At 41.9% G+C, this 17215-nt stretch overlaps 1 protein-coding gene across 1 annotated transcript in view; it reads left to right on the plus strand.

Annotated features, from left to right (window-relative positions):
• The window catches only part of TSNARE1 (t-SNARE domain containing 1), a 398451-nt gene that overhangs the window by 199429 nt on the left and 181807 nt on the right, over positions 1-17215 (plus strand). The window contains exons 5-7 of the mRNA XM_083749428.1: positions 464-554; positions 11664-11738; positions 13732-13788. Of these exons, the coding sequence (XP_083605554.1) occupies positions 464-554; positions 11664-11738; positions 13732-13788 (223 nt within the window). The remainder of the gene's footprint in view (positions 1-463; positions 555-11663; positions 11739-13731; positions 13789-17215) is intronic.

The following is a 17215-nucleotide window of genomic DNA, read 5'->3' on the forward strand; positions in this document are numbered from 1 at the left end:
TTTTTGTAAAATATGCAGGGATTTGTGATATGTAAAATGAACCATGGAAAGAGAAGAAAGGAAGTCATTGATATTTTAAGGATATTAAAATGAGTATTTTTAATTGTAAAACAGAAAATTTAATAAAAATGAGAGAGTGAGAGTGTGTGTGCATTTGTAGCTGTGTGCAAATGTTTACCTTCAAAGCATGGGTTTTCATTATAGTTTGTAGTTGTTAGTTTCACTAACAAAATGTTCAGGGGGAGAGACCCACAATTTTCAAAGTCAAGCTCTACAGCTCAGGAGCATTAATTGTCATTAATTGGCGCACCCAACATCGATGCAAAAGTAGATCACTGGCAAAGGTTGACACTTATATTTCCAGGGATGGCTTTTGAAATAACATTTGATTATTATTATTGCTGCAAAGTCATTGACCTCTTTCTTTCTTTCTTTCTTTCTTTCTTTCTTTCTTTCTTTCTAGGCACACGACTCAACAAGAGACCAACAAAACCATCACAACATGCACAAATGCCATCCGACAGCTGTCTGAGGTCATCAGAGGTTCTTCAAGGGTAAGTGGCCTTTGAAATGGTTTCTGACAAAGTTGTGGAGGGTGACAGCACAATCTATGGCTGCAAAACCCAGGAAAAATGGAAACTCCATAAAGAATCTGGAAGGGGAAAGCAAAGGGGTTGTAGTCAAGAGAGATCTTTATTGATCCAGTGCATTTCAGATCCTTTGAATTTCTTATGCACAGGAAAGGAAGAGGCAGCACAACTACACGCCAAATCTCTGTTTCTATGAATGTACCCAAAAGAGGACCAATAGACTCTCTTTGAACCATCCCATTACTTTTTGTTTTGAATCCTATGTAGTAAGTCCTGTTGATTGGGATTTACTCACAAGTTAATGTGCACTAGACTGCACTCATCCATATTTTTGAAGCATATTTTTTCCCCATTTTTAAGGAAGGAAGGCTTCCCAGTGACCCCCCCCCCAAAGTTCCTTGTTTTAAGCCATGCTTTCCTAATAATGAGCAGTTTCCAAGATTCCTAGTTTTATTTCTGTATCTGCGCACAATTTTTGCACAACAGTATTCATGTTAAAAAGTAATTAAATTTAAATAATACTTTGGAGTGTAGAGACTTGAACAGCAGAACCTGTACATTTAATTGTATCTAAAGAGAGAGAGAGAAAGCCTGTTGAGTTATAGCCAACTAAGTTCTACCTTGAGTAGATCCATTGAAATGAATGGACCTGTAAGTCATATCCATCACTTTTAATGGATCTGCTCTGAATATCTTTAATATTGGATACTGGCCGTTGATTTAAACTTCAAGCAGTTCATTTGAAATGGAAGACGGAAGCATCAAACTTTGAAAAATGACAGAAGTAACAGGAAATTGGGGCATCCATGTTTAGCTCTCCTAGTTTTTCGTTTGTTTTTAATTCTAATAGGCAGCCTCAGCCGGATCAGGACTGCATGACATTTCCCAAATCCTTTCGAAGTTTCTGTTTTCCTCATTAGGAAATGCTTACAAGTGCACAGTTCTGCACTATGATATCTTAAGATGCCAAGACAGTAACTGCTCAGCTCTAGTAAGGATATTTAGGGTTCAACTGCTACTATGCCATGCCAGTTTGGTAGATGTTTTATGACACAATCACATCCAGGCCAGATCCATACACTAGATCATGCTTTACATTGTAAGTTGTGTGTGTGTGTTAGATAAATCAATCAACAATGCTTTAAGCAACCACTCCAGGTTTCTATTCTGGACACGTGTAACAATGTCTTCTGTGAGCAGACAGCTTTTGGAGGTCTTAAAAAGAGAAGAGCAATGGCTTTATCAATGGGAAGAGAGCAAAACAATGAATGACATCTCCCATTCCACCCCTGGAAAAGGAGCCAGGTCCATGTGGCAAAAGATCAGGGGACTCTTGTGGGGAAAATAGTTAAAATATGGAGATGGGGGTGTGTGTGGAAAGCATGAAATTTAGGGACTGAGATCATCAGCACCATCGTCTTCATCTGTTTACGCACCTTTCACTTTTCTACAAAATTGTGCTCAAACGGCCCGCAGTATATCAAATGAGCAATATATAACAATTCAGAACATATTAGAAACAATTATATTCATACACACAAAAAAAAATCAATCTGTGCAACCTTTGTTAAGCTGACCTAATTTAACAGCACAAACTAAGCAACACGCTATAAAACAATACCAATACGTCGGCTCCTAATGCTCCCCCTGTGCGTAAGCAACGCAGCCATGCGACTAGAATTGAAGATCACATCCTTAGAAACTTGCCTGTGGAAGCAAGTCTTCAAGTATTGGTTATCATTGTGGCATAGATTACCAAACCACTACCTTGTCCAATGCTTATGGCGAGATGAATTCTCTAGCCTTTGGACTAGTAGAATTCATGCCAAACTTCTGAGTTATGGAATCTCTCCTTCAGATTCCCTAAAACTAGACCAAATTACTGCTCAAAGACTGATCCACCAAAGACTGGATGACATCGATCTACAGCGAAATTATATGCTGGGGGGAGGTGTTTGTTCGCCCCAGAACATTGGTATCACTTTAACTTACTGCGTTCCATCATACCTCTCCTCCCTTTCGACTGTTGCCCATAGACTGGCCTTCACCAAAGCCAGGTTCAACGTTTTTCCCTCCAATGTCCTGAGACATAGATTCTCAAAGGGCCAAGCCCCCGCCATGTGCGAATGTGATAAGGAGACACTGGAGTCGCTCCAGCACATTATGTTCACTTGCCCCCTGTTCAATGTGCCACGGGCAAATTTGTTGGGATCAATCATACAGAAACTAGAGGGTACCCCACCAAAATCCCACCTTGCCCAAATCTTGCAGGATAAGGATACTCATACGACCCTGAAAGTGGCAAGGTTCCTGGTCGGTGTCCTTACCCAAAAGCGAAGCCAAGGAGCACTACAAGCTAACTAAGGCGCAGTATGCCATTCTATCTTATAGTATTTTATTGTTATAGTGGTGTTTTAGCGGCTGTTTTTCCCACGTGCACACGTTGTTATTTATGTGTCGTTTTTACCTGTATGGGCCTATGGCCGTAAATAAATAAATAAATAAATAAATAAATAAATAAATAAAAATAAATAAATAAATACCAATCTACCAATATAATTAAAGAACGGAAACTAAGCAGAAGAGAACATGATCCCAATGCAAAAACGGAAGAATGCCATTCAAAATATCATTCTGCTCCAGACCATGCATCTGTATAAATATTTTGGTTCCAAGACTCAGTCTTGAGCACCCTCCCCAACTCATAGCCCTTGTGTGTTCAGCTTATTTCTCATATTCATCTTATTCCGGGGAACATTCAGAGTTCCTGAATGGATGCCTCTTTGGGGTGGAAAATCTAATTTCAATATTGAGGGTGTTCTGGCTAGTCTGTGGTGATATAGGACATGTATAGCAGACACCCTATCAAGATGGTGATGACCATCAAAAGAACACGGTAATTCATCCTAGTAGGGCTAGAATTTAAAGACTCAGTTACCAGGTCTTCCAGAGTCCAATTCATAAACTCTGGTTCTGGGAACGAATAGCAGGGAATATTTACATGTCAGGATTCTTGTATCTCAACACTTGGATGAATCGCATCATTTCCCAAATCAAGGGCATCTGGATGAATGGAATTTTCCTGGACTGTGGTCAAAGTTTGGCGGCTGATAATGGAGTTAATATTAAATTGTGAATGGTTTGCTTCTACCTGGGTATGGAAGTCTGTAATTAGTCTCTGCTGGCGGCTTTATCTGCTAGCATGCACAGTGACTGAGCTCAGGTAACCACCATTATGAAATAGCATATTTAGTGTCCCGCACAATGATTACCAGGGTGGAGCCAATCTATGATGGCAAGGACCTTCTGATGACCAGCACTGCTGTCTCATAGCTACTCTATTCTGAATTTAAGAATGGGAAGCATAATGCTGGTGGTCAACAAAAGAAGTTTAAAACTCTCTCAAGGTTGGAGGGAGTTCTCTGTTAGATAGAGGCTAATTGTTCACTGAAAGGACAGATTGTGAAGCTGAGGCTCCAATACTTTGGCCACCTCATGAGAAGAGAAGACTCCCTGGAAAAGACCCTGATGTTGGGAGAGATGGAGGGCACAAGGAGAAGGGGACGACAGAGGACAAGATGGTTGGACAGTGTTCTTGAAGTGGCCAGCATGAGTTTGACCAAACTGCAGGAGGCAGTGGAAGACAGAAGTGCCTGGCGTGGTCTGGATCCATGGGGTCACGAAGAGTTGGACACGACTAAACGACTAAACAACAACAAATTTGTACTAAGGTACACAGGTGGCGCTGTCGGTTAAACCACAGAGCCTAGGACTTGCCGATGAGAAAGTTGGCGGTTTGAATCCCCGTGACGGGGTGAGCTCCCGTTGCTCAGTCCCTGCTCCGGCCAACCTAGCAGTTCAAAAGCACATCAAAGTGCAAGTAGATAAATAGGTACCGCTCTGGCAGGAAGGTAAACGGTGTTTCCGTGAGCTCCTCTGGTTCTCCAGAAGCAGCTTAGTCATGCTGGCCACATGACCCAGAAGCTGTACGCCGGCTCCCTCGGCCAATAAAGCAATATGAGCGCCGCAACCCCAGAGTTGGTCACGACTGGACCTAATGGTCAGGGGTCCCTTTACCTTTAACTAATTTGTACCAAATTCAACACAATTAAAGTGTACAGCATCTTTTGCAAATGCAGCACCATTGCAAATTTATAAGGGCATTTTTTCTTCTTCTCGAAATAGTGCAGCAGGCGATTGGATTATTAAGTTACCAAACGGAAGCTCGGGTGAAATAAAATGAAAGATTTTTTCTTGTGGTCTGTTATCAAGACGCAGGAAAATTGGCCGGAGACTTCCAGAGACGTTTTCTGTGGCGCAAATTGGGTCCAATGGGAAGTCAAATGAAGAGAGAGAGAGAATTGTTCCTGGTACTCTTATGTCATTACCATCAACATTGGCAGCACGGCAAAAACAAAACAAAGTATAATTGGAGCAAGACCAGCTAGGAGAGAACCTTTTTTTTTTGCAAATAAATGAATTTTGAAAGTATGGTTTGCAGAAGAAGGAAATGTTAATATTCCGGCATGAGGAAAAAGTGTGGTCCTCTGTCTTGGCATTCCATAATAGCTTATGGAACCTCCTACTAAATTCGTATAACAGATCTACAATCTTCCACTCTCCCCCCTTTCACCTGCATCACCCTGCTGCTGCAATAATTAAACCTACAAATTGTGATGTGAAACCTGCAATCTTTCTCCCTCACAACAAATGGCCCAAGTGGGTACCGGTTGCTGAGCCTCGATGTTCCTCTTGGGGAATTTCTGAATAGTGCTCCAAAACTTCTCTCTCATAAAGCTTCTGATATCATGAGACACCATCTGTTGATTTAGAGCTTTGCAGTCTATGCCTTCTGAATGCATTATGTTGTGTACTGTTTGTTTCATGTCCTTAGAGAGAGAGAGCAATGTTTCTTCCCCAGAAGAATTTGTAAAGCCATCTGAGGGATGCTATGATAGTGCAGAGGTGGGAAACCTGTTTTCTTCTAATGCTGTTGGACTCCAGTGGCCACCACACCTGTCCAGGAATTGTGTTGGCTGGAGCTTGTAGGAGTTGCTAGTCCAACAACATCCCTGGGCTTGAGTTTCTGGCTGTGTAGGATGCACCCAGATAGAGCTCTATGAGTGCAGCCTTCTCCCAATTGAAGTGCAGAGTGTTTGAGGACCAGGACATTTGCAGGGAAACCAAAATGCTTGTTTATAACACTGTTGTGCTACCAACCTTGCTGTATGCCTGTGAAACATGGACCACTTATAAATGCCATCTCCAACTCCTCGAAAGATTCCATCAACGGTGTCTCCGAAAAATTCTACACATTACTTGGGAAGACAGGTGAACTAATTCCAGTGTACTGGAAGAAGCAAAGATCACAGTGTTGAAGCAATGATCAACTTCGTTGGACTGTTCATGTTGTACAAATGCCTGATGTCCATCTTCCAAAGCAACTACTCTATTCTGGACTTAGAAATGGAAAGCATAATGCTGGCAGTCAACAAGAGAGGTTTAAAGACTCTCTCAAGGCAAATCTTTAAAAATGTAGTATAAGCACCAACAACTGGGAAACACTGGCCTGTGAGCGCTCCAGTTGGAGAACAGCCTTTACCAAAGGTGTCATGGGCTTTGAAGACACTCAAACTCAGGACACAAGGGAAAAGAGGTGCCAAGAGGAAGGCACGCTTGGCAAACCTTCACCGTGATCAACTCCCACCTGGAAACCTACTGTGGAAGGACATGTGGATCCAGAATCGGACTCCACAGTCACTTACAGACACACTGTTAAAGCTGTGTTCATGGAAGACGTGGTTATGAGGGATTGCCAAAGAAGAAGAAGAAGAAGACCCAGATAGAACAGGTTGCACAACACAAGAGCTACCAAGCTGCAAGTTACTTACAGTTGTCATGATCCCTCTAGAAATGTGTTGGTGGGATGGTTGGATCAGGAGGAAAAGTGAAAGTCAAAGTGCTGGAGTCCTATGGCTCAAGAGAGGGTAAAAGCTGATTGGGAAAGGCTTCTTCAGGTTCCCAGGATGACCAGGAGTTAACCAAGAGAGAGACTGTAAGCCTGGGGTTCTCAGACTCCGCCCCCCTTGGCCACCCTTTGGGAATAAACATTTGCTCCTTCCACCCCAATTCTATATATATTTTTATTTTTATTAGTTTTTTAACATAACATTTTCAACAATTATTAAACATACTTTTATATCTTATACAATTTTTTGACTTCCATCAATCACATCTGAAAATTTTCCAATCTTTTTCACTTCATTTACATTTCTTACTTTCACTATTACATTTAAATACCATAACTAATATCTCTCTTCTTTCTCTTCTTTGCAGTACTTCATATATTCCTCCTTACAAAACTTCTTGTAGTTCTACTAGCGTAATTTGTTGATTACAGTTGCTCTTCGAATAGTTTGTATACTTCTTCCTGTCATTTTGTCCACTTCTGTGTAGTCCATCCACCCCAATTTTTTAATTGATAAAAAATACATGGAAGGTGGGGTGGAGAGAAAACAACTCTTAGTAGTGCTTGATTTATAACATAGAACACAACTACTTTATAATATGACCATGGTATACCAATGCAAAGAAGCCTTTCTCCTTTTTGATCTTTCACATTTGTCGGAGCTGAAAATCCCTGTCCCATATCTATCCACATTTGGCAAATAAGAAGTGTTATTTTGACGCTGTGCTATACGACACAATATTAGTAGTTGTATAGGTGGCCTGTTTTGCTGATATGGCAGGGAGACTGGGATTTGGAAAGCCGCATAGATAGTTCTATTCTGATTTGAGTGTTGTAGGAAGTAAGTTTAAACCGCTAAGAACTGCCGTGCGACATTTGGCGATCAGAATAAACTCTCCATCGGATTTCACACATCTCCAAATGTAGCAACATGGCTCCCAACAGTTTGGATGTACCAAAATGGAGATTTAATTAATATTGTTGAAACCCCAGGATATGCACTTGTGTGAATAAACATATTTTGAGACTTAAAAATAAAATGAAACTCAGAAACAGAATTGCGTGTCAATATGGGTAAAAAAAACACCATGTGAGCCTGGAGTGCTCCAGAAACAGACCTGCTCATCCTTAGTTTTAAAGCGATTCTGGTTAGGCTGAAGCATAGCTGGTGCAGATGTTGATAAATACATCAGAATAATTGTGGTTTAATTGTGTCTCAAGCAACCTGATGGAAGAGAGAGCACAGTTGAAGCAGAGACTGGTTAATAATCCATAATTTGGAGACTGAGAATGTTATGAGTGCAGCAGAACAGTGTTGTTGTGGGAAATGTTTTTGCAAATTAGATTAATTCCAGAGAATTAGAGCATGCAAACTAGCTCTGGCCCTGCAGTTGATGAGTTCTAACATGGCTCTTTGTGTTTGACAAGTCCTGTGATGAGATTTCCTGGGTTGCTATCCAAGACTGGATAATAGTTACAAATCATGGTAGGAAATGCATCTCTAAATTACAGATAATAGAAACCATCATCAGCATTGTCAGCCTGCTGAATCAATAGATCATTTTGTTTCCGCTTTGTTTGGTTTCTTCTCTTGCACTGTCAGATATCGATCTCCCCGCAGCAGCCGAATAAATAGCAATTTTCGAAAAACAAAACAAAGGCATTTTTATAATACATTCGCTAAGTAAAAAAATATATGAAACTTTGAATGGCAATTCTTTAAGCTGTTTTCATTGTAATTATTGGTATATTTCCAGCAAATATTGCATATGTATCTAGTTTTAATTCCCACTTTGCTGGGAACAAACCGTACAGTAGACGGCAAATGAGCTAGCAGTTACATAAGAAGAAACAGCTGGATGTGGCCAAGAAAGCCAACAACAACAACATGAAACACAAAGAACTCAAGAAGACCCTCTGGGGTAGGTTAGGTTGAAAGTGAGTGACTGGTCAAGATGTCCAAGTCAGGATTTGAACCCTGGCCTCCAGGGTCCTAATCTGACACTCTTTGTTGTTGTTGTTGCTTAGTCGTTTAGTCGTGTCTGACTCTTCGTGAGCCCCTGGACCAGAGCACACCAGGCACTTCTGTCTTCCACTGCCTCCTGCAGTTTGGTCAAACTCGTGCTGGTAGCTTTGAGAACACTGTCCAACCATCTCGTCCTCTGTCTTCCCCTTCTCCTTGTGCCCTCCATCTTTCCCAACATCAGGGTCTTTTCCAGGGAGTCTTCTCTTCTCATGAGGTGGCCAAAGTCTCGGAGCCTCAGCTTCACGATCTGCCCTTCCAGTGAGCACTCAGGGCTGATTTCCTTAAGAATGGAGAGGTTGGATCTTCTTACAGTCCATGGGACTCTCAAGAGTCTCCTCCAGCACCATAATTCAAAAGCATCAATTCTTCAGCGATCAGCTTTCTTTATGGTCCAGCTCTCACTTCCATACATCACTACTGGGAAGACCATAGCTTTAACTATACGGACCTTTGTTGGCAAGGTGATGTCTCTACTTTTTAAGATGCTGTCTAGGTTTGTCATTGCTTTTCTCCCAAGAAGCAGGCGTCTTTTAATTTCATGGCTGCTGTCACCATCTGCAGTGATCATGGAGCCCAAGAAAGTAAAATCTCTCACTGCCTCCATTTCTTCCCCTTCTATTTGCCAGGAGGTGATGGACCCAGTGGCCATAATCTTCATTTTTTTGATGTTGAGCTTCAGACCATATTTTGCACTCACCTCTTTCACCCTCATTAAAAGGTTCTTTTATTCCTCCTCACTTTTTGCCATCAAGGTTGTGTCATCTGCATATCTGAGGTTGTTGATATTTCTTCCAGCAATCTTAATTCCGGCTAGGGGTTCATCCAGCCGAGCCTTTCACATGATGAATTCTGCATATAAGTTAAATAAGCAGGGAGACAATATACAGCCTTGTCGTACTCCTTTCCCAATTTTGAACCAATCAGTTGTTCCATAATCTGACACTCTATCTAACCACTATCCCACACTGGCTCTCTAGACAAGCATGTCACTGCCTGCCACCTTGGAATCAAGACTTATTTGTCTTGCTTACAGCCATACTGCGAATGGCTTGTTTACCTTGTGTAGCGCAAATGTATTCATCTTCTGATGCCTCATGGCAGAGAATATGTGTCAGATCCGTTCCTTCAATGGTGATCATGCTTTACTTGCCAAGGTTGCCTGCCCTATTCAGCACCGGTGCAATGTAAATGAAATCAGTGTTTCTTCCCCATCTGTCTTCAAGAGCGTCCTCTAAATGCATTCAGAAACAGCTTTGACAACGATTTGACACAATCTCTCTGCGAGCGCCATTCAGGCAATTGTGCTTTCGAGATGCTCCACAGTAGAGTTTCTTCAAGTTGCATAGAATGGAATTCCCTTGTGTGTGCGTTTGCTCAGGAGCTGGAAAATGAACAAAATAATGTGGTCCAGTTTCACAGTAACATCACTTCTACACACACACACACACACAGAGAGAGAGAGAGAGAGAGAGAGAGAGAGAGAGAGAGAGAGAGAGACTTGGTCCAGACAGGCCTATATGATGCCTCTCAATCATGGCTCAGTTTAAAGTCAGTTTAAAATACACTTGCCAATAATAACAAAAATATGAATGGTTTTGTTTATAAATGACTTCCTAGGAAGAATCTGAAAGCAATTTCCATTATTATTATTATTATTATTATTATTATTGTTATTATTATTATTATACCACTCCTTGTGCAAAGGATAGCTTAGTTGTAGAGTATGAGACTCTTAATCTCAGGGTCATAGTTTTGAGCCCCAAGTTTGGGCAAAATGATTCCTGCATTGCAAGACAGAGACTGGGATAGTTTTTTTTTGTTTTTGTTTTTGTTTTTGTTTTAAATAATTTTATAAGCTGTGTGTCTTTGTTTCTTAATTTAATCCTTTTACATTGTTTTGTATGAATTATTTTATGTATTGTGATTTGCTGCTATTTTTATGGATTATAGATGAGTGATTCTTTATTGTAATAAGTGTAAACTGTCTAATTATTACTTGCCAATGTTTAATTTTAGTGTTTACTATTGGATTCTAATGCATTATTGCATATTGCTTTATTTAGTATAAGTTGTTTATTTTAAAGTTCTTGTGACTTTTTATCTAGTATGTGATTATTACTTTTTTTAAAAAAAATATTTTTTATTAATTTTCAATACATCACACTCATACACATTTTATCTGATTTTAACAAAATTCAAATTTTGGTCTTCCTTCGGCTTCTCTGGTAATTATCCATTTTTACCATTCAATATACATTTCTTTCATTATATTGCCATTTATCTTCCCTCATTTTTTCTATTTCCTTTAAACAATACCTCTTAGAGTTTTACAATGCTTCTTGAAACCCCACTAGCATTGTTTGTACCTCACATATATTTTTCAGATATTCTACAAATTTCCCCCAATCTTCGATGAACTTTTGGTTTCAAGTATATCTTATTTTCCCGGTCAGTTTATCAAGTTCCGAGTAGTCCGTTAGTTTCATTCTCCATTCTTGGATTGTCGGTATTTCCTCTTGTTTCCATTTTTGGGCCATTAAAATTCTTGCTGCTGTAACTGCGTACTGGAAGAGTTTACAGTCTTTTCTTCTTATTTCTTTTCCTGTGATCCCTAAAAGAAAAGCTTCTGGTTTCTTAACAAAGGTGTATCTTAACATCTTTTTCAATTCATTATATATTGCCTCCCAGAAGCTCTTTACCTTTTTACACTCCCACCATATGTGGTAGAAAGAACCCTCCTTTTCTTTATCTGATTATTACTATTAACGTTGATGTTTTATTATTAATTTTGTGTGTGTTGGAAGCCGCCCAGAGTGGCTGGGGCAACTCAGCCAGATGGGTGGGATATAATAATAATAATAATAATAATAATAATAATAATAATAATAGAAGAATATTGGATGTGGTGAATTCTGTTCCATGTTGCAGCTTTAGCCTAATATCAACCTGGTGCTAATGTAATAAGTTTGGGGGTCAAGGGGCCTTAAGAATTTATTATCTCTGGTTAAGTAGTGGCAGAAAAGCAATGTCCTGTTATCTGCTAATGATGCTTGTTGATCTTCTTGTTTATCTTGTGCAGCAAGAACGACTTCAATTGGACCGGCTGAAGAACCAGCTCTCTGATGCCATTCAGCGATATGGAACAGTGCAAAAGGTGATTTTGAGCCTATATCTGGAAAAATAAATACGCTGAGTTGGAATGGGTAGGAGTCCGTTTCTAGAGGGTTTCTGAGTGATCACAAGATGATAGCTTTACCCGGAGGGTTAAAAAGAAGGAGACATGCAGAAAAGTTGGGACCAGAAACAAGCAGAGTGGTCTAAGAGTAGCCAAGAGGAGGCTTCCGAGGTAGCATATTGGAAGCCGACAGTTCAGAGGGAGGTAAAAAGGTAAAGGTAAAGGGACCCCTGACCATTAGGTCCAGTCGTGGCCGACTCTGGGGTGGCAGCTCTTATCTCGCTTTATTGGCCGAGGGAGCCAGTGTACAGCTTCTGGGTCATGTGGCCGGCTTGACTAAGCTGCTTCTGGCAAATCAGAGCAGCACACGGAAACGCCGTTTACCTTCCCGCTGGAGTGGTATCTATTTATCTACTTGCATTTTGACGTGCTTTCGAACTGCTAGGTTGGCAGGAGCTGGGACCGAGCAATGGGAGCTCACCCCGTTGCGGGGATTCACAGTACAAAGAAATGACCAGGGATTTCAAATCTTCCTAAGCCAGGAACTTAGCCGAAAAGAACCTCCCAACTTGGAAGCAAGTTGCTGAGATTGAAAGGCGAACTCCAAGGCTAAGGCTTTGCATAGGCAGGTAGAGAGCTGCAATAATTCCCAGTCCTGCTTCATGTCACACTAAACCGTGGATTCACGCCAATGCATAGGCTGCTGGAGAGGAGGTCCTGGGTAGGTTTCAGCTCATAGTCTATTTGCCAAGCCAAGCTGGCGTTTAGCTGAATGAAGCAGAGTGGCAAAACAACATGGGCGGAGGGAGCGAAGCTGGTGAGATATCCTTTTCTGGGGTCTGCATAATTGTGAAGAGCACTCTGACAATGAGGATCTTTTGTACATTTCCCAAATTTGGTCCCCTTTCTTAGCTCTTCATTTCTACCACCTAACTCATCTCTGGCAACTACCTATGGATCCACCTCAACATAGTGTTGATCACTTTCCATTCTGCACAAACCTGTATATTACAGTAGTTCCTATTCCAATTCTTGCCAGAATTCTCCTTATTCGTTTAGGGTTGGGTCCAAGAGTGTCATTCTGCTTGCACAGAAGTCAGCAGAGATCCTCTCCTTCCTCTCCTCTTCCTTTCCCCCACAATATCTCCAGAGGGTTGAGGAACACTCCAGAGCAGTTCATGGAGTTCAGGGAGAGAAGAAGGGGACATCCCATTGCATGAGTTGAACCCTAAGTGTACACCATTGGACACAGCCATGATTGTTTACCCAACTATCACACTTTTCCTCCAATGCGCTCAAGGTGGTGTTCATGGTTCTCCCCCGTCCTCTTTTATCCTCACAACAACCCAGTGAGGTAGGCTAGGCTGAGATTGTGGCTGGCTCAAGGTCAGTGGTTCTCACCTGTTGAGGCTTGAGCTGTTTTATTCCCTTCCTGATCATAAATCTGGATTGAAGTATCTGGAGAGAATGTATTCAATGACACCAGTCATTGGTGTCATTGAATACATTCTGCAATTCCCGTTCCTCTCATTCAGCAATGCATGTTCCATCAGAACCTACACAGGCGGTTTTCCACCTATATATTTATTTTTAATAAATTACAATGTGCCAAAATTATCCATTGCATATTCCCCCTCCCTGAGTGGCCTGGTTGTGTCAGGGAGCTGTTGTTGAGTGGCAAATTGCTATTTCACCACACTTGGGGCTGTCAGTTTTTAAATGCATGCTTTGCTTTTGATAACCCTGTCGCCCTTGAAGTTAAAATTACTTCTGATTTCTCAAAAGGCCTACCCTTTCAAAGCACTCCCCCCCTTTTCCTAAATTATAGGGTTATCTCATCCCCCAATGTTCCTCTCTCCGTGTGTGTGTGTGTGTGTGTGCGTGCGTGCGCACGCGCACGCGTGCATACACACATACACAAGTTTATAATGCAATTCAGTTCTGACCACTAATTCTGTTATTGTATTTCCAGAAAATCGCTGAGAAGTCAAAAGCTCTGCTTCCCAAGGGACAGAGTAGTAGGAAGCAGGTAAGCACAGTATTTGTTCAATGCATTTTGAGCTGATATGCTAACCTCTAATTTTCTTCTTGGTATCATGCACCAAATGTTTAGCAACATGCAAAACATCCCGTTGAAATCCCTCCCTTCTCCTGCATTGCAAGGACTTCCAGATTTTTTTATCCCTCTCTGTATCATCTTGACCTGCAAACTAATGAAAGTGGGTGTGTGGGTGTGGATTATTTGAACCATAGAACCTGGTAGATGGTCCTCCTAGGTCCTCCTCCAGAAGAGACTGGGGTGAAGGCCAAACTGCTACAGCCCACCAGCTTTGGGAAGATGGGTTGGGTCTCTTTTGTGGCATTTTCAGTCGTTCTGGGTGAGCTCTGTGGGTGAAGCTAAGCTCCTAGGTCTCTATAGTTATAACTATAAAGTCTTTATAATTTGCACTACATAGAAAAGCTACAAACTTCAATAAGATGTGGCAATGATCACCACTTTAGACAGATTTAACTCAGGCAGTGTAAGGCACATACTCACCAACATTTCTCAGATGAATATAGGGACATTTCTCACTCCCCCACACAACTGATCCTCCTTGACCCACCCCCATTTTTGGTGTCCCCCCATAAAAGGAATTCCTATCAGAAGAAGGGTGAGTGCTATCACTGCTGCTCCTATAGGGCACAGCAAACACACCCTCCACCGCCCTGAGAAAATACCAGTTTTATTTTATTTTATTCTTTGGTAGATTTACAAAAAGAATACACACAGAGCAATCAATTTTGGAAAGGGGCAAGATTAGACACGGATGCAGAAAGCTGCTATTATTATCATTATCATTATCATTATAATTATTATTATTATTATTCCCCACCCATCTGAATGGGTTGCCCCAGCCACTCTGGGCAGCTTCCAACAAATATAAAAGCATAACAAAGTATCAAACATTAAAAACTTTGCTATACAGGGCTGCCTTCAGATGTCTTCTAAAAGTTGTATAGTTCTTTATTTCCTTGACATCTGAAGGGAAGGCATTCCAAAGGGCAGGTGCCACTACTGAGAAGGCCCTCTGCCTGGTTCTCTGTAACCTCACTTCTCACAGTGAGGGAACAGCCAGAGGGTCCTCGGCGCTGGATCTCAATGGCCAGGTTGAACGATGGAGATGCTCCTTCAGGTATACTGGACCAAGGCCTTTTAGGGCTTTAAAGTACAGCGCCAACACTTTGAATTGTGCTTAGAAACATACTGGAAGCTAGTGAAGATCTTTTAGGACTGGTGTTATATGGTTCTGACGGCCGCTCCCAGTCACCAGTCTAGCTGCCACATTTTGTATTAGTTGTAGTTTCTGAGTCTCCTTCGAAGATAGCCCCACACAGAGTGCATTGCAATAGTCTATGCAGGAGATAATAAATTTAATACTTATAGTTAACATAATATAGGGTGAAGATGTTTACTGTTGAATGACATAACCTCCTGCAACATGAAGCCATGCCAGATCTTTGAGGATGGTGTGGTGTTCAGTAGATCCAGCGTGTTATCCTCGTATATCCTCTGTTGCCTCTGTTAAAGGTAGCAGTGCCTCTGACTGCCAGATGCTGGGGGAGCGCTCTTGTGCTTCAGTCCTGCTTGTGGCGTTCCAGTTGAATGAAAGAAAAAATACATGTGGGTTCTTTTCTGTTGAGAATTTTAAGAAAAGGATTCCATCTCTGTGCCTTTATGCTTTTCCACACATGTCCATCTGCATCCATTATCCATTCTTGATTTCCCATTTTTTATATATTTTCCCTCTTCCTTCCTCCACAAAGCAAAATAAAGCAAGGGAATTGAAGGGTTTGAAAGCTGCCTTTAATGCACCATTACTGTTGATTTTATTTTCTCTCATGTACAACAGCCAGAGACTTTGCAAAGCACAGCTCCCCACAGCACCAGTAATTTTGGTGCATTGTGCATCTATTGAAGCAGTAAAGTTAACATCCTGTATAACAAATGCAAGAGTCCACATTTATTCTGAGGTGGGAGACAGCTTGCCGTTCCTTGGAGACTGTGAGCCTGAATGTCTCTCCGCCGGTGTTCATGAAATGTATTGCTTTTTCACACAATAGGAGGGGGGAAAGTTGGGTTCGTTTGTGTCATAATAGGTCCCAGCTGGTCCCTGGACTGAAAAGGACCAATTGATATCTCTCGAGAGATGGACTGATGACATATGTTGAACAGTTTGCCGTCTGCGGTGAAACTGACCTAAGTTTTGAAGTGTAAATAGACAGAGTGGCAAACAGTGTGACTCTTTGCAACCCAAGTCTTTCATCTTCCTAGGAGGCTCAAAGCATGGAAAGAGGAGACTGAGAGGAGATAGGATAGCCATCTTCAAATATCTAAAGGGCTGACACATGGGAAATGAAGCAAACTAATAGATTCAAGTTATAAGAAAGGAGATTCTGGCTATATAAGAGGAAGAACTTTCTGAAGGTAGTGTTTGGATGGTCGTCTGTCGGGAATTATTTAGCTGTGATTGCTGCATGGCTGGTGGATTAGACTAGATCAGCCATGTCCAACGGGTCGATTGCAATCGACAGGTCAATCGCTGGTGTGCTCCAGGTCGATTGCTGGATGGAATAAATATGGAGGGGAAAGCTCAACAACTCTTGGCAACCCTCCCCCCCAAAAGCTCAAAAACTCTTGGCAACGACAAAGGGTAGATCACTGCCAGTATTTTTTTTTAAATAATAATAATACTGGCAGTAGAGCACAGTCTCTTGGGAGTTGGATGTGCCTGGACTAGATTATTGTGCTTCAAGGCTCTTCCCCTGAAAATAACTTCACACTGACACATAATTTTAGTTTAATTTATTGGGCAAAATTTAGGCCACAACTTTATTGACTACAGCAAAGTGAGCGCTGTTGGCTTAGGCATTGGCAACAGACTATATTTGACTCCTGCCTCTCTGGCTGGAAGTCTGAAAGGGTAAATGTAATGTTTCCAAGGGGTTGCTCGAGAGCAGCTGGCAAATATCTCCCTGCTTGGCTGTGAAGCCTTGCTTTTGCTGCCAAAATAAACCTTATCTGTCCGGAGCGCCACTCTCCCATGGCTAACTCAATCGCTGGCAGTATCCATGAGTGGGCGGTTCCTAAACTTTCCCCAGCAAAGCAGCTTCTTGACGCCCAGTCTGCGCCTCCCCTCTCTGCGCGGATGCTTTCTGCGCAAGGGGGGCATGGGTAATGGAGGATCTCTCTCCTCCCCGCTTTGCCCAGGCAAGGAGTCCTGGCACCGCCTCGCCTCTCCCGACTCCTGCAGCTCCTCCCCACTGGAGGCGTGTTTACTCTCCTTCACTGAAGAGAAGAGAAGCTGTTTCCCAGGATCCCTGGAGGCTCTCTATAATCCATTCAGCTTTTCCTCTCTCCCTCCTGAACCGATGGCAGTTCCCTGACAGTAAGCACCAAACGAGGGAGCAACATC

This window comes from Podarcis gaigeae (assembly GCF_964106915.1).
Source record: "Podarcis gaigeae genome assembly, chromosome: 7".
In the NCBI taxonomy this organism is placed as follows: Eukaryota; Metazoa; Chordata; class Lepidosauria; order Squamata; family Lacertidae; genus Podarcis; species Podarcis gaigeae.